We start from the raw sequence: 16397 nt of genomic DNA, 5'->3' as shown, positions 1-16397 counted from the left end.
AGACTAACATTCACACACACACACACACACACACACACACACACACACACACACACACACACACACACACACACACACACACACACACACACACACACACACACACACACACACACACACACACACACACACACACACACACACACACACACACACACACACACACACACACACACACACGCATTTACTCACTGAGTACTTTTATGTTTGTTCATGTTTGTACTGTGTACTTGATACTTAAGTAAAGTTTTTAATACAGGCCTTTTGCTTGTATAACAAGAGTATTTCTACATTGTGATATTGCTACTTTTATGTAAATGTACTTTTAGTAAAAATAAGAGTACCGGTACGTCTGCCAGTGCCCAGACACCTCTCTCCCATACGCACATACGCATTTACTCACTCACTCCCTCTGTCACACACACACACACACACACACACACACACACACACACACACACACACACACACACACACACACACACACACACACACACACACACACACACACACACACACACACACACACACACACACACAGTGTATGTTGCAGCTATGCTATTCGACAGTATACTGTATGCCATGCAATCTGACTCATCTAAGCCCTTTCTGACCCATAGACCATATTCACATGGCGGCCATGTTTCTATGAAGTCAATGAAAGTAGCCACCCCGGGTGGCAGCACTTTCAATGTTAAATTCCAATATGGCCGCCGTGTGAATATGGTCTATGGGACAATACAGATAATTGCTTGCCAACAATACTAGTTATTATAGCTCTTCTGCATTACAATGAAGCAGTAGTCTCTCTATGCTAACTGAATCAATTCGTTGAAATATTATTTCAACAGTTCAGACATCTGAACCCTGTCATCTCTAATTTGGGCATTTATAGCTGACATTTTTCAAAAATAGAAAAAATAACAGTTCTAGCTACAGTACAAACAACGCATCGCATCGCAACGCTTTATGAGCGTATGGATCGACTATCTGATCGCAATTATAAAATAGGGCTTAAGGTCTTCACACACAGAGGCTATGACAAATAAACAAAATGAAAATCACCACAGAGTATTTTGCATCACAATTATGCACTGTAGTTGATTGTTCATTCATACAGGTTGATGCCGTTATTTGCGGTGAAAAAATCGAACTCGTTCTGAATACAAATTGCGTCGCTTCATCAGCGCGAAAGATTGATTTTCAGGCAAATTAATTGCACGGAAAAAATCATTCCCATTTGATTGCGTAGGGACCTTTTTAAGTGGTTAAAAAACTGAAAGGAGAAGGAGACACCAGCTTGCTCAATAAATAAACACTTTTATTAAATTTGCCACGTTTCGGTCAAAGGACCTTCCTTCCTTCCTCAGGCATCTGGTGGTTTAAAAAAAACAAAACAAATTTAGCTGCATCTGGGGGAAGAATGGAACAAGAAGGCCCTCAGTTCACCAAGCAAACCATTTACTTTCTGCTGATTATCACATTTTTCCTAGAAGCTACGTTCACTCTGCGTCTGACCTCTAATAATATTTGACACATTCTGGCCTTTGTACTCCTTAATTGGAAAGGGTGGCACAGACCTCTGGAAACTGCTGTGTAGCTACAGTGCGTGTGCGTGTGTGTGTGTGTGTGTGTGTGTGTGTGTGTGTGTGTGTGTGTGTGTGTGTGTGTATGCTCGTGCGTGTGTGTGTGCGTTGCGAGTATGCGTGCGTGCGTGTGTAATTTCCCTTCAAGTTCTGCACTATCTCCACGCACAGAAGAGCACAGCCTGGGCAGAAGGGACAGAATTTCCCAGCAATTAGCCGTCTAGGGCTGGGTTAGCTGTCTGCAGTTCCCAGCTCTGGGACTTCTGATCATAACAGAGGCTTTATAATTAGCAGGCCGGGGAATTCTTACCAGAATATCCCACTGACCGTGATGCCTTTATCTGTCATCTTATACGCCCTACTGTATAACCAGCAGCACATCAGGTACAGTAGCGCTGTGTTCTTTTAAAAAAGTGCGATGGAAGGCGTCCCATCGTTTGTGCGTTCCAATTATGGGCATGAGAAGAGAGTGTTCTGAAGTCATGTCTCTGTGCCTTGAATAAGTTGCTCTCGATTAATCCATTAAGACAGGGGAACGCATCTGTGTCATTTTAAGATTTATTTGACTATTCAAAAATAGCAGATATACAAGCTCATAGCGCGGCACCGAGTGCCGCACTATGAGCTTGTAGATCTGCTATTTATTTATTTTTATCGTAGAAACTTTGAGCAAGATCTGTGCTTCTGGGGGTCCCCTGGAACAACATATTTTGAGATGGGGGTCCGCGGCCAAATACATACATAAATTTGGGTGGTCCTTGACATGGAAAAGTTTGAGAACCACTCATATAGCAACATATGTTTTTCAGAAAACTGTTAGGATTTAGAAGACATTTGTAGAATCCCAAGGAGCAAAGATTTGAGTCACAAATGTTTGCTTTAAAAAAAATATATATATATATATATATATATATATATTCAAAGACTTGCACACATTTTTCAACAATTGCAGATCTACAAGCTCTTTGCGCTATGAGCTTGTATATCTGCTATTTTTGAATAGCCCAAAGAAATCTAAAAATGACACACAAATGCGTTCCCGGTCTAAATGAATTAATATTCTAAGGTTGCTACTACTGTAAGAGGAACAGAGTCTGGGGCAGAATCAGAAACAATTTGTTGCCATGTATGAGGTTCACTCAAGGAATGTGGCTTGGCGCGGTGACAACCCCAAAGTGAGGCAATTAACTCAGACTTGATGTGCTAAACTACATCCAGGATTCACTGAACAGTGCATTTGCAGAACACAGCCTGCACGCATTCAGACAGAAGCCTATTCATTACACGGCCAATCCACTTTACACTGTCTTTCATATTGTTATCCTATCTTTTTACTAGTGTTCCTACTTATCCGGTACTTGTTCTCTATACCCTTATACCTATCTCTTTGTTTCATCCTTACTGTGGTGCTACAGTACTATGAACTGGATTTCCTTCATTTTTCCTCCTTCAATAAAAGTGTATCTACTGTAAATCATTGTTTCTCAAAGTGGGGTCCGGGGACCCCCAGGGGTCCTTGACGGGGGGTACCAGGGGGTCCCCAGCAAAATTGGTTAATAAAGCGTCACAATCATTTTAACCCCTTTATCCATGTTTTATACTTTGGCTATTCAAAAATAGCAGATATGCTCGTAGCGAGTGCCGCGCTATGAGCTTGTAGATCTGCTATTTTTGAAAAAATTCGATATATTTTCTAAAGCGAACATTTGTAACTCAAATCTTTCCTGGGACAAAATATTTTGAGATGGGGGCCAAATACATATCATTTTGGGGGTCCTTGACATGAAAAGGTTTGAGAACCACTGCTGTAAATAACTCCTGCAATTCAAATCATAATATTAATTTGACTACATATTACTGATATTTGGTCTTACTATACAAGTCTTACTTGTGCTATAGTGTACGGTATATGCTCAGCAGAATTCTCTTTTCACAGTTAGTGCACAGCTAGTTCATAAGTATAGATAGAATCCACTAAAGGTGCACTAGACATACAGTTTTGCTCTCATGTAGTTTGAACTGAAACATGGCAGATTGTAACGAATGTTCTAAGGGGTCACAGTTTGACCTCCTAACTTGTTTCTAAACCGACATTCATCAGAAGAGACACATGTGTGCTCATGTCTGGATGCGTGCCGAGCCATATTGTCACGGACACCTCAGCCTAATAAGACATTTCTCTTCCTCTCCCCTCATTACAACCAGGAGTGATTGGGTGACATCATACAAAGTCCTGGTGAGCAACGACAGCCACACCTGGGTTACGCTGAAGAACAGAACGGACGACTTGGTGAGTGATGGACATTACAAAGGCTAATTGGATTTCGGGGAAATCCAATTAAAGTGTAGCCTGACGTACATATATCTCTGCAATAGTACTGACACTTTATTTTCAGCAGCAAAGAGTCCTTTGAATAGATCCTTTTAGTCGCCGTCATACCTTCCCCTTGTTAACTCGCTGCAACCAGTCAAATACTGCATAAGTGGATGGCAAAAAAAAAAACAGGATTCAGTTTCTCAACTCTCACTGGGAAGTGAGTTTAACTAGACTAAAGACAAAAGACAGATGTCAGATGCAACACAAGAGAGGGATAATGAATGACACAGTAATACGGGACCCCGCTGTGGAACGGCGGGGGGTTGCATCACCCTGAAGGGGTGAATTGGTTAAATGTTCTTTTTTTAACCCATTCAATCCGGGAACGCATCTCTGTCATTTTAGATTTCTTTGGCTATTCAAAAATAGCAGATATACAAGCTCATAGTGCACCACCGAGTGCCGCACTATGAGCTTTTTTGAATGTATATTTTTTAAAGCTAACATTTGTAACTCAAATCTTTGCTTCTGGGGGTCCCTGGAACAAACATTTTGAGATGGGGGTCCGCGGCCAAATACATATCTAAAAATGTTTTCTAAATCCTAACAGTATGTTTCTGTATCAGTGGTGCTCCAACTTTTCCATGTCAAGGACCGCCAAAAATATATGTATTTGGCCGCGGATCCCCATCTCAAAATATGTTGTTCCAGGGACCCCCAGAAGCATTAAGATTTTTCCAAAAAAATGCAGATCTACAAGCTCATAGCGCGGCACTCGGTGCCGTGCTACAGTATGAGCTTGTATATCTGCATTTCTTTTGAATAGCCAAAGAAATCTAAAATGACACAAGATGCTTTCCCTGTCTAAATGGGTTAACTGAAAGTCAGTTTTTGGCCATGCTATGGTGCAAGCAAAACAAAAAAAATCCCTCTATAATTTTGATGTAGCCTAAATGTGCACATTCTGGTTAATGATGCCAAATATGGTATTTGGGATGTACTTCTCCACCTCTAGTTTGACCTACTGTAACAATCTCCCACGTCACCCCTCTCCACCAACTTTTGTGCCAAATACCCGTTTGATCTTTCAAAATGCCAAAGGTGGTGAAAAAACATCCCACTTAGAGGATTTAATAAGCTGTCATGAAGTTCTACTCGGGTTGTTCCTTAAAGGAAGACATTTTTTACTCACATACTTTCTTGCGTGTTTAAGATGAAGCTGACCAAGCCAATAGAACCACAATTAAATTATAATTAGCCTAGGTCCAGAACTACAGCAGTATATGGGCTGGACCACAATTATTTATCTATTTTAAAGATTTTTGGCATGTTATTATGCTTTATCTTAGATTGGTCAGTGTAGAGAGACAGGAGACCAAGGGGGGGAGAGACATGCAAGAAAGATAAAGGCCGGATTCGAACCATGGGTCCTCAATGCTCCTCGTGCTCTCAAGGAGCATTAGGGTCTGGCCAAGCTATCAGGCATTTCAAAATGTCCCTTTTATTTTTTGTACTTTATTGTGTTATCCTCATCATTGTCAATGAATGTGTATTTGTTGCAGTTATACATACAGTATTTTTTCAAAAATATGTTATTTCAAAAATAAATCACATACAAATCAAAAGACTATGAAACGGAGGGCTTAAGAGGAATGAATCAAAGGCATCATACTGTACCTGGACCACCGCCTGCTTTAACCTGTGTTAAAGCACTCAAAGATGAATGCTCCCAAAACACTGACATACTAGACATCAGGGACAAATAAACTTCAAATAACATTTACTGTTGTTAAAATAAAGAAAGGCGCAACGGATCGTTTCTCTCTTGTATTTAGCTTATGTTTCAACACTAACTAAACTAAGTGATGTTTTCATCAGGCATAGTGTTTTTTCATTTTGCATTTGGCCAATCACCTGATAGATACACTTGTATTAAAGGGATAGTTCACCCCCAAAATGACTTTTTTTCTATCGATTAGTGACCCCATGGAGACTTGAATTCATGGATATCTTTTTATTTTTGTCGCATTCCTAAGCCAATAATTTGATGACCAGGCGGACCGGTAGGCAGCGGTTCCGTTCATGAATTCAGGTGACTAATCGATAGAAAAAAAGTCATTTTGGGGGTGAACTATCCCTTTAACGTTGACCTGCACAGTGCCAAAGTCACCTAATTACACCAGTGAGTGAACATTACATTACAAGACGTCCCCCGGTAACAATAATCCCGTCTGGATAGGTCTTTATGATACAATTACATTATACCGGAACCATGATAAATACATAAACAGGCCTATGAAATTGCAATAACTCAAGAGTAAAAGTGAGCGTTTCACGACCGGACACAAATATGCTCTTTCAGGTTTGTTTACGAGGGATTAAACTGAATATTGTGGACTCATCATAGGATACGTCTTCAGTCCCAACAGCCGTTAAGTTAAATGACTACTGTATGAAATACATTACGTCATAAATGTGTTTTATCTGAATAACTAACATCTAGCTGAAGTTTTCTGGTCAACACTTTTTTCCCCTCTCAGTTCTGTTGTGATCAGCACTGACCAAGACCTATCCGTGGATATAAACAAAGCTGTACTCATGTACTTGACAGACAACCAATTTGCACGTTCACAAGCAAGAGATCAAACTGTACATATAGATTTGTACTCGGCTCATAGACGAGTACAAGCCCCCATAGCCAGTGGTGTAAAGTAACTATGTACATTTACTCAAGTACTGTACTAAAGTATAAGTTTGAGGTATCTTTTACTTTACTGGAGTATTTTCAAAAAAAATTAAAATGAAAAAATGCTAGATGACTGTCTCCCAGTCAAATTTGGTCACATTTATTCACTATGGATTGAATGTGCTTTGCCTCAGTAGATCTTCGTTGGCAACAAGGAAAAGGAGATCCCGGTCAAGAACCGATTCCTGAAGCCAGTGCTCGCCCGGTACATCCGAGTGAATCCTCGTTCCTGGTTTAATAGTGGCAACATCTGCATGAGAGCAGAGATCCTTGGCTGTCCCATGCCAGGTGACGGGTTTGTATGGGCCTAGTATACACCCATTATAAAGACATGAGGCCGATTGTACAAAATGCTTTCTAAATCAGTAGTTCTCAAAACGTTCTCGTGCCAAGGACCCCCAAAATGATTTGTATTTGTTTTTGTAAAATGAGCCATCAGGGACCCTCCCAGAAGAGAAGATTTGTGTAAAAAAGATTCAAAATTATTCAAAAAGTTTTTTAAAATATTCAAAAATATCAGATGTACAAGGTCGCAGTGCGGCACAAAGTGGCGCGCTGTCAGCTTGTATATCTGCTATTTTTGAGAACCACTGTTCTAAACCACTGCTAAATCCTATGTTGCTGCTGTATACAGTATACATTATATACTGTAGCAAGATAATTAATATATTGTCGGTGTCGGGAAGAAACCTTGTATCTCCATATTTATGTTTTTTCATAAATGAATGCCCTACTTCGTCACCCAAGAGTGTGTCACACAAAAGTAGTGGATATAACAGATCTACAGGCTCACAACACAACGCGTCGCAATGTGACGCATTGTGAGCTTGTAGATCAGCTATTTTCACTATATATATTTTTTTAAATAGTCACAAAAAGGGAACAGAGCGCCTACAGATCCCTGGGGAACCCAAGTCAATAGGGTTTAAGTGGTTAACCTCTGAATATCATGTGTTTTTTTGATCCTCTGCAGACCCCAACAATTATTACCACAGACGCAATGAAGTCACAACTACAGACAACTTAGACTTCAGACATCACAGCTACAAAGAAATGAGGCAGGTAAGTTGCAATAAAGCCGGCAATATCCGATTTCGATTCTGCCTTTTTTTCCCATGTTTTATTCATGAAAGGTTCAGCTATAGATTATTCCTGCACAGCACCAGAACATGTTAGCAATACAATATTTTTTTTGTGTTTGCTGCTCAAACGATGCGTGCGCTTCATCCATCAAAGCCGCGTGCCCTCTGCGAGAGCAGATTGATGGGAATGCACCGTGCCAAGCCAATGAGAATGCATCGAGCATCTGGAGGGTCGAGGCATTTCTTATTCATGGTGTTGTCGCCACACAGTAGCCTGTTTGTACTGCGCACAAAGACAGCTGTATTTGCCAGCGTGCGAACACTGTAACCGAATGGCTATGAAGGTACAAGGTGTTGTGAATCATAATCTCAGCAGCTCCTCTAAACAGCCTGCTGCTAGGCCAGCATCCCGAACTTCTGTTGTGTGAACCTCAATGAGACAAACTCGCACAAACCCTTAAACGGTACGGGTGACTATGCAACAGCGGGCATTGCTGGAGTGAAAAAGAAAAAGATATCAATTCAGTGTTTGAAGTAGGAACGTTTTTGCGGCTAATGTGCATCATTAGTCATAGGTCTTTAATACCTCTTTGACCTTGACATGTTGCTCTATGTGCAGGTGGCTAATACTCGCAAGTACCCGGGTTTCCCTTCAGCACACTTTAAACTTTCCGGTACCATAACCTCACAGGCTGCAAGTGGAAATAGCTCACGGTATCTACTCCATTAAAGTAAATGCCTCCTCGGGGAGTAAATGTCTTCAACATGGCTTTGACAGAGTCCCGAGGTGAAGCTTTTTGACAGGTTTTTGGAAAAGCCTTTTACATCATTTTACTTTCCAGTAGTCCCCCCTGGTTATGTTTAAAAGCCATGGGTCGAGCCGAAGGGTTGAAACTGGGTTCTAAAAGCATGTGAGGACAAGTTTAACATGGAGTCCCTCCAGACAATGATGTGGCATTATCAGGGCACTTTATCAAGGCAGGATTCCCTCAAACCATCGTTTTAATGACACCATTCACCTAGAGACCACGACCTGATAAGTACATCATGTGCTTCATTAAGTTCATTGTACTTCCAAAAGATAGAACAGCCTATATGAGTGATTAAGTGGATAGTAGTACTGTAGGTAAAAACTGGAACAAGTCATGCATTGTTCCAGGCTATATGAGCCAGGTGTAATTGTTGAGGGAATAGCAGGCTATTATAGCCGAGAACGTGGCAAGAATTTCACACATCTTCCCTTGTTTTGTGTACCAAAAAAAACAGATGTTTGTTTAATGATTTACTCGGTAGAAATCTAGGTTCAACACGCCTTAATTAAAACCTGATCACTCCCGACTGATTAATGATGTCCCCACAGCAGCTGGTGCATGTGGGAGCATGTAAACAAAAATGTCTAACATTAATGCTGCTTGTCGTGTTAGCCGTCTCCCCGCTGCTCACACACACACACACACACACACACACACACACACACACACACACACACACACACACACACACACACACACACACACACACACACACACACACACACACACACACACACACACACACACACACACACACACACACACACACACACACACACACACACACACACACGGTAGGTGTTATTGTTATATTTGGCTCACACAGTCACGCATGCAATTGCTGTGGTCCATCTGTTCCCCAATTCCATCCTCGTGCAGTACATCATCATGCCTTGACCCGTATCCTCGCTCGGCACCTTTTATTGCTCAGAACATTATTAACCCAAGACGCCTTTTTGTTATTGTTTTCATTGCCATGGTGTTTCAGCGACACGATATGCACACAACACCGTGCTAACGTTATGAGGCAGCGCTTTCCACTTGAGTGCCAAGGGAACTGTCTGTACTTTGTTAGGCGTTTGTTTTGGTAAAATCATATCCAGACCGACTAGAAGAATCTGATCTAGGGGAATGCGATGCTGGACATACTTCGATTTTTTTTTTTAAGAATAGTGCTGAATTGATTAACTTATCATTTCAGCACATTATTCTCTCATCTCTGGTGGTCTTTTATTAGGCTTTGTTTAGGCCATACATAGGCAACTGGCCTATTGTACATGCGGCCCCCACCTCAACAGGTTAATATCGGAATACTGATACGTATTATTGATTTCAGCTGTTACAATTCAAAACATGCAAATGACCCGCTTTAATTACTTCAGTCTATATTGGTTGTTTTATGACTAGTATTAAAATGTTGTTGTCTTATTTATGTCCAATGTTTTTGTATTTAAGTTCATAATGTTAACATAAGTATAACTTATGCGTTTGAAATTAAATTAAAAAATATTACTTTTCCAATTCGAAAATAGCAAAAACAGTCGATCTACAAGCTCAAACGCTATTTTTGTGTATGTCTGTATGTCAGTTTTGAGTGACATACAGTAGTAGAATGACGAAGTGGGACATTCATTTACTAAACAAATCAAGTTCAAATATGGAGATAAGAGGTTTCTGCCCGACAGCAACAATATGCAATGTGGCCCCGGAGTGTGGAAGTGTGGAAATAAAATAATCTATATTATAGTGGCCCTCTCCATCATCAAAGTTGCCCACCCCTGCTTTAGGCTCTTCAGATCTTTAGTAGCTACTGGCTGTCCAGAGTGTTATTTGATGTGTTAAGAGATCAGATCCAATGTGTGTATTCAGACACTGTCAACCTATCTGCAATGGTTGCTGTGGTAACGAAACTTTGCCTTGTTGTTGGTGAGAATGTTGTCTATCGCTAATAAAATGGGCAACTGTTTCATCCTGCCTCGCATTTGTTGTTGTTACCGTCTTTTATCTCCTTATATTTAGACTATAAATGTTTTATTTCCCTCTTCAGTCTTGATATATTGTCTTGTTCCTTCAAGCCTCTACTGGGGCATTCCCCCCCCCCCCCCCAAAGTGCTGGCAGACAGGTAATTTCTTCCTCCGATTGGAATCAGATTGTTTTTTATTAAAGCTTCAATCTGTAAGTTTTATGTCCTTTCCTGACAGAGAGAGGTAATTGCAACCGTAACACCAGGGATTGAACTCGGGTCTCCCGCATAGGAAACCGAATCCCTCCGTTTCCAGAGGGAGATATGGGGGTTTATGAGCTTCAGGAGGGGCTACTTGTCAAACAGTGACACCATGGTCAAAATCTCTCAACGGAAAAATAAGGCGTCCACCTCTAACCACTGCAGATGTGCTAGTTTTGGTTAAATATTCATTGAAATATCTCCAGGATTGAGCAAAAAAAGCTCCTGAACTTGGAAGAGTTCAGGTCAGGAATGGACGACGTCATCCGTTTTGACATCATTCTCAGATGCAAGCCGTTTCCATACTTCTTTATTTACTTTTTTATTGTTTCTCCTCAAAACCTTGGCTTGCTCTTTCAGACTTGAAAATGTTCATCTCTGGAAATAGCCGGGGGCTTTTGGATGATTTTAAATCGTATACTTTTTGAAATATTTCTTGTTCTTGCTCTTCTTTTGGCTAATTCCCATCAGGGGTCGCCACAGTGGATCATCCGTTTCCATCGGCTTCTGTTTTCGGCATCTTCCTCGCTCACTCCAGCCACCTGCATGTCCTCTCTCACCGCATCCATAAACCTTCCTCTTCTCCTCTTGCCTGGCAGCTACATCTTCAGCCTCCTTCTCCCAGTGTACCCCTCATCACTCCTCAGCACACGTCCATATATACCGTCTCAACCTCTTTTTTATCCCCAAACTTTCCAACCTGGGCTGATCCTGTAGTCATTTATGATCGTGTACCATCCTTGTCACTCCTGGGACCACCATTTCCTCCATCCGTTCCTCCCTGCCTGCACTCTTCTTCACCTCTCTTCCACACTCCCCATTAGTTTGGATGGTTGATCCCAGGTATTTATCCTCACCTCACTTTTTTTAATATTTAACTTTAAAAATTTGTATTTTACGCTTAAAGGAGCATTTCACCCCTGGAAGAAACTGCAATCACTCAATGGTAATAGTATTTGTAGTAGATAACAGTAGCACAATTTAAAATTTGCACCCTATGGCCAGAAAAATAATGAAATCTGTGTGTTTGACTAGGGTTTGACTGGACTGCTGCATTACTACAATGACCATAATGCTTTGGTGCCTTGTGGCAGGGGAGGTTCCATGTGGGTGTGATCTCCAACAATAACATCCAAACAGCATGCCAGTGTCGCCATGTCTGCTTATTATAAGCGGCTTCTTTCTAAAATGTAGTTGATATTTGGGCTTGTTTCCAAATGTTTTGATTGTTGTTTAAACCAGTGGTTCTCAAACATGTTCATGTATTTTTCCACAGACCCCCATCTGAAATTATAATTTGTGCCAGGGAGCCCCTAACAAATATGTGTCAAAAATATTCCACATTTTCCCCTTATATGTTTGTATTTGTATGTTTTGTATGTTCGGTTTGTTTGTTAGTAATGTGCTAGTCTTTTCTTTTTTTGTGTATGTTTGTTTTCATGTTCTGAAAAATCCAATAAAAAGTAAATGAAAAAAAAAAAAAATCCACATTTTGCACTTTTTCCCCCTCAAGATTTTTTTGTAAATAGCAGATCTACAAGCTCACAATGGGTCGCGAAGCGTTGTGAGCTTGTAGATCGGCAATTTTCAAATATATCCCATGTCTAGGTAAAGTGCTCTTGGCCTAGTTATCTTCTTTTGGGCTTGTTTTCATAGACCTGGCTGCTTATTTCTCTCACAATATCTGGCAACACTGGCTGTACTCGCGCACGTTCATCTAGTTACATATATGTCCAAGGATTCGTTAGTGATGTCATATCACTGGGACATCCTTGGTATCTTTCTGGTGTTCTACTTCCGTGTCGCATAGTATTGACATCACTGTCGAATCCTTGGTATTATGATCCTAGCCTTTGCGACGGTGTTTGTTTACCAGCGCTGCCACTCCACGCTGTATTTTTTTTTCAAGCTTGCGCTTATGAAACACTACACAGGATTATTATTTCATGTCAACATTCAAGTACAACTATCAGAAGATAACTCAGGTAAAGTAATGCCTCACTCTGCAAGGGGGTTTGCCCGCTGGCCGCAGCTAATGGGAGTGGCCGAGTGGCGAAAGAAGGTTGAACAAAGTGTTACGGGGGCTGTCGTTTGGAGCTGGTCTGACTGAGACGCGTCAAGACAACATGTAGTGCGGAAAGGAATGAGACATATCTCTCATGACGCAAATAACGTCACGAAGAATGCGAAGATTACTAGATATCTAAAAACACAGATTATTCACCAAAAAAAACCCAGGATCTTGTTTCTTGACTCCTAAACTTCATTAAAAGACCGAAAACTTCTTCCAGGGGTGAAATGGTCCTTTAAAGAACATCTTGTGTCGTACGTCAAGAGATTGAGCGACACCGTTTCTCCAGGAACAGTACCCATCTAGTGTATAATTTGTTCTCAAAACTTCCATCATCTTTCACCTAGAAACTTCGTTCAGACTCTTTTTGGGCGGTGAAACCGCCCCTATAAGTGAGGTTTGGATATTTGTACATATTTGTACAACAAATCCTGCGCTGTGATTGGCCAACAAATGTACCGTGTAACCCTGCACCGTGATTGGCCAATCACAGTCTATTCAGGACTGTGATTGGCCAGTGTCACATGACACATGTGCATAGCCCTATATAAGAAACCATAACTTTAAAAAAAACATGATTTTGTTTTTTTTAAGTTATGGTTTCTTCCATCATAAAGAGTGTTTCAATAAATGTATTTATATTTTGTACATGATTGGTTGACTCCATTCAGTATTGTGATTAGCTAGCAAGACACCGCCCACTTCACACAGGGTGTGATTTTTTTAACCTATATACTTTTTATAACTGTACTTTTATACTGGAAGTCAATGGATGATTCTTTAGATTGAGCCCACATGGATTCTTCAGGAACAGTAACAGTCAGGGACACCTACTCACACTGACACAAATTAAACAAAGTATGTACCAAAACACACACAAGCATGCACACGCACACACACACACGCACGCTGGGAGTCCGTACCGTGCTCCATCGTTCCATTCATTCCCTTCTCCTTCTCTCTCTCTCTTGTTTTGACCCTTCGCACACGTCTGACGCTGTCAGGGACTTTACTCTGACCTTCGCTGGTAACATTTTCAGAGGGAGAATATGATCAGTGAACATGTATGGAAAGAGTGTGTCAGTAAAAGTGTGCGTGAAGGTGTGTATGTGCGTATTAGAATCAGGATCTGAGAATGTCAGCTTTCCTTCGTCACAGTCCAGCCGGACACTGATCCTCCGGAGATTCCGCTGCACCGCGAGATCAATGGGTTTCCCTGGTGAGTATTTGGCTGTGTATTTACCATTATGGAACTCTATATTCCAGAATGTACCCCCCCTGTTTCCTTTCCTCTGAAAAGACTCCGGTAACACACCCACTGTCCAGTGTGCATTGTCTCCAACCTCAACATCCCAGCTGTGAGTCCCTGAGTTGAAGCCCTCAGAACCCAGGACATTTCCATAGTAGTCATACCTCTCTGGGTTGTCGGGAAGCTGCTGTGCCTTACCACGTCTCACACTGGTCAGATCATCAGACAGGATGTACATTGGATGGGCAGCGTTGGGGTCCAAAATCACCGGAGTGTAGGGGGCAATGTCCTTCATCTTGTCCCAGACTCTGAAGGTCAGGTTACCCAGGTGTTTGCCAACGTCCATCAGTGCTCCTGAAACCAGTTGTTGGTCCTGCAGTGTGAGCTGGACTCCTTCCATTGTGGCCTTGTGGTTGTGCAGGAATGAGATGTGTTCAGCTCTCAGCTCCTCCTCCATGCCTTTGATGATGTATGAAAGGATTGACACCTCTCTGTTCAGACCCTCAATCTTCTCTTTCATCATCTGAGTCTTCTTCAACTCTTCCTCCCTCAATGCAGCAATCCTAGCCTCCTCTTCCTCGTGCAGAAACTGATGAAGCTTCTTAAACTGCTCCATAATATTCCTCTCTGTGTTCTGGGTCTGGACCTTAATGTGTTCTGCTGCTTGGTCACAGTTTGTTTTAACTTTATTGAAGACCATCAGTTTATTCTGTAAGATCTTCAGAGATTTCTGGACTTCTTCCTTGAGAACCATTTGCTGACATTTCTCTTGAATAGTGGCATCACACAGGTTCTTCAGAGCCAGGTTACAGGGTGGATCATTTACTGAAGATGTTTTATAACAAAGTGGACATTTATTTTCTTTCGTATGTGTCCACCATTTCTGCAGACAGTCTTTACAGAAGCTGTGGCTACATGACAGGAGAACAGGATGTTGAAATATGTCATGACACACGGGACAGGAAAAATCCTCCACTGAAAAAGCAAATTGGGAAGCCATTTAGTCTCGGAGTGAACCTACAGTACAAACACTGTTCAAGACAGCAAATCAGCCAGTCAGTTGTGGTAACAAGTCCTCCTCTAGAATGTTCCCTAAAAGTTCACGCTTACTTTGGATAGTGGTTCTTGTTAAAGTCCGACTCAGCAGCTGGTTAACACACGTTTGAATGAATACTATACTTCTTCCTGTAGATGTGGAAACTGTGCTGCATACTTGTTTCCCTAGAAATAGACCAATTTAGAGTGGACATCACTGTGATGTCACTGCAGTTACGAGTGCGTCGTGGTGCGGACCAGGCCAGTGCTATCTCCATGTCTGCTGATTACATTCCTTTATGGATTCAAGTAGTGCCCTTTATGCATCTACGTCACAAACTACCTCTGTGTGCAAGCCTGTGAGTCGAGCCCATTGGTCGAAACCGTTTTCATTCGTTCATAGTGGGCACCAACCGGCCCAAATTTGCAATACCAGTGTAAAAGACTACCAAATTGCAAGCCGCCAAAACCCCTGCCCCGGGTTCTGGGGGCTTGGTCCAGACTCATATGGTATAACTAGCCAGGGTACCCAACATTGCCTGGGTTAATGTAAGGGTGAAATAGGCACAAAGCACTTGCATGCCAGTCTATGACGTCAGTTATCTACAATGATGATGTCAGTACCCATTGTCACAATTTGTCAGAGTATTTGGAGACCAGTCTGATGTCTGTACTATGTAAGTTTTAATACTGTGATGTCAGTACACGTCTGTCAAACCGCTTACTTCCGGGACACAAATTTGTTCCTGTGTGTTATTTTTACATAGGAATGGTTGTAGTCTAGTGGAGGTCAGATCACTGCTGTTACATACATGATCCATCACAGTGAATGAACATCGCTTTACAACAATAATGTCTCTGAATGAGCTGATGCAGGTGCTGCGAGGGGCTAACAAGGTGGGCTGCTCCTTTTGTAGGACCCAGGGGGAGCAGCGCAGACTGATGGCCTGCAACTCCACCCCGGGGTGCTGTGGTCAAGGCTGCCCAGGAGGCAGTGGAGGGGCTCATGGGCACCGTCATGGGAGGAAGCGCTACGCAACAGTCTATAAAGGAAGATGTGTTTCCTGATGCCGAGGGCTGGGAGGCGGTGGACCCTGAAGAGGCAGCCAAGTGGTCCGTAGGGTCTGAGCTTCCTCCAGATGGGGCCACAGAGGAGATGCCAGCAGGAGTGCCTCCTCCTCCAACCCCAGGGACGGCGGCTCCTGGCGGGGCAGGCTGGCCAGGACAGAGTGCCCGGTTCCTCCACATCCCCGCTAGGATCCACCACCTGCGGC

At 42.1% G+C, this 16397-nt stretch overlaps 2 protein-coding genes across 3 annotated transcripts in view; one reads left to right on the top strand and one right to left on the bottom strand.

The window, feature by feature from the left end:
* cpxm2 (carboxypeptidase X (M14 family), member 2) overlaps window positions 1–16397 on the top strand; it is a 50838-nt gene that overhangs the window by 19352 nt on the left and 15089 nt on the right. For both annotated transcript variants that reach the window (XM_080454348.1, XM_080454347.1), the window contains exons 5-7: window positions 3792–3876; window positions 6787–6937; window positions 7623–7711. In XM_080454348.1, coding sequence (XP_080310474.1) covers window positions 3792–3876; window positions 6787–6937; window positions 7623–7711 — 325 coding nt within the window. The remainder of the gene's footprint in view (window positions 1–3791; window positions 3877–6786; window positions 6938–7622; window positions 7712–16397) is intronic.
* On the bottom strand, window positions 13781–16371 carry LOC308104359 (E3 ubiquitin-protein ligase TRIM35-like; the record flags this gene model as incomplete). Its single annotated transcript, XM_080454771.1, has 2 exons — window positions 13781–14748; window positions 15969–16371. The coding sequence occupies 2 exons, from the start codon at window positions 16369–16371 to the stop codon at window positions 13781–13783; spliced, it is 1371 nt and encodes a 456-aa protein (XP_080310897.1).

Source organism: Gymnoscopelus braueri, assembly GCF_963280865.1.
Source record: "Gymnoscopelus braueri genome assembly, chromosome: 17".
Classification (NCBI taxonomy): Eukaryota; Metazoa; Chordata; class Actinopteri; order Myctophiformes; family Myctophidae; genus Gymnoscopelus; species Gymnoscopelus braueri.
Note: the sequence above shows the minus strand (reverse complement) of the source record. Positions and strands in the feature narration are given on the sequence as shown.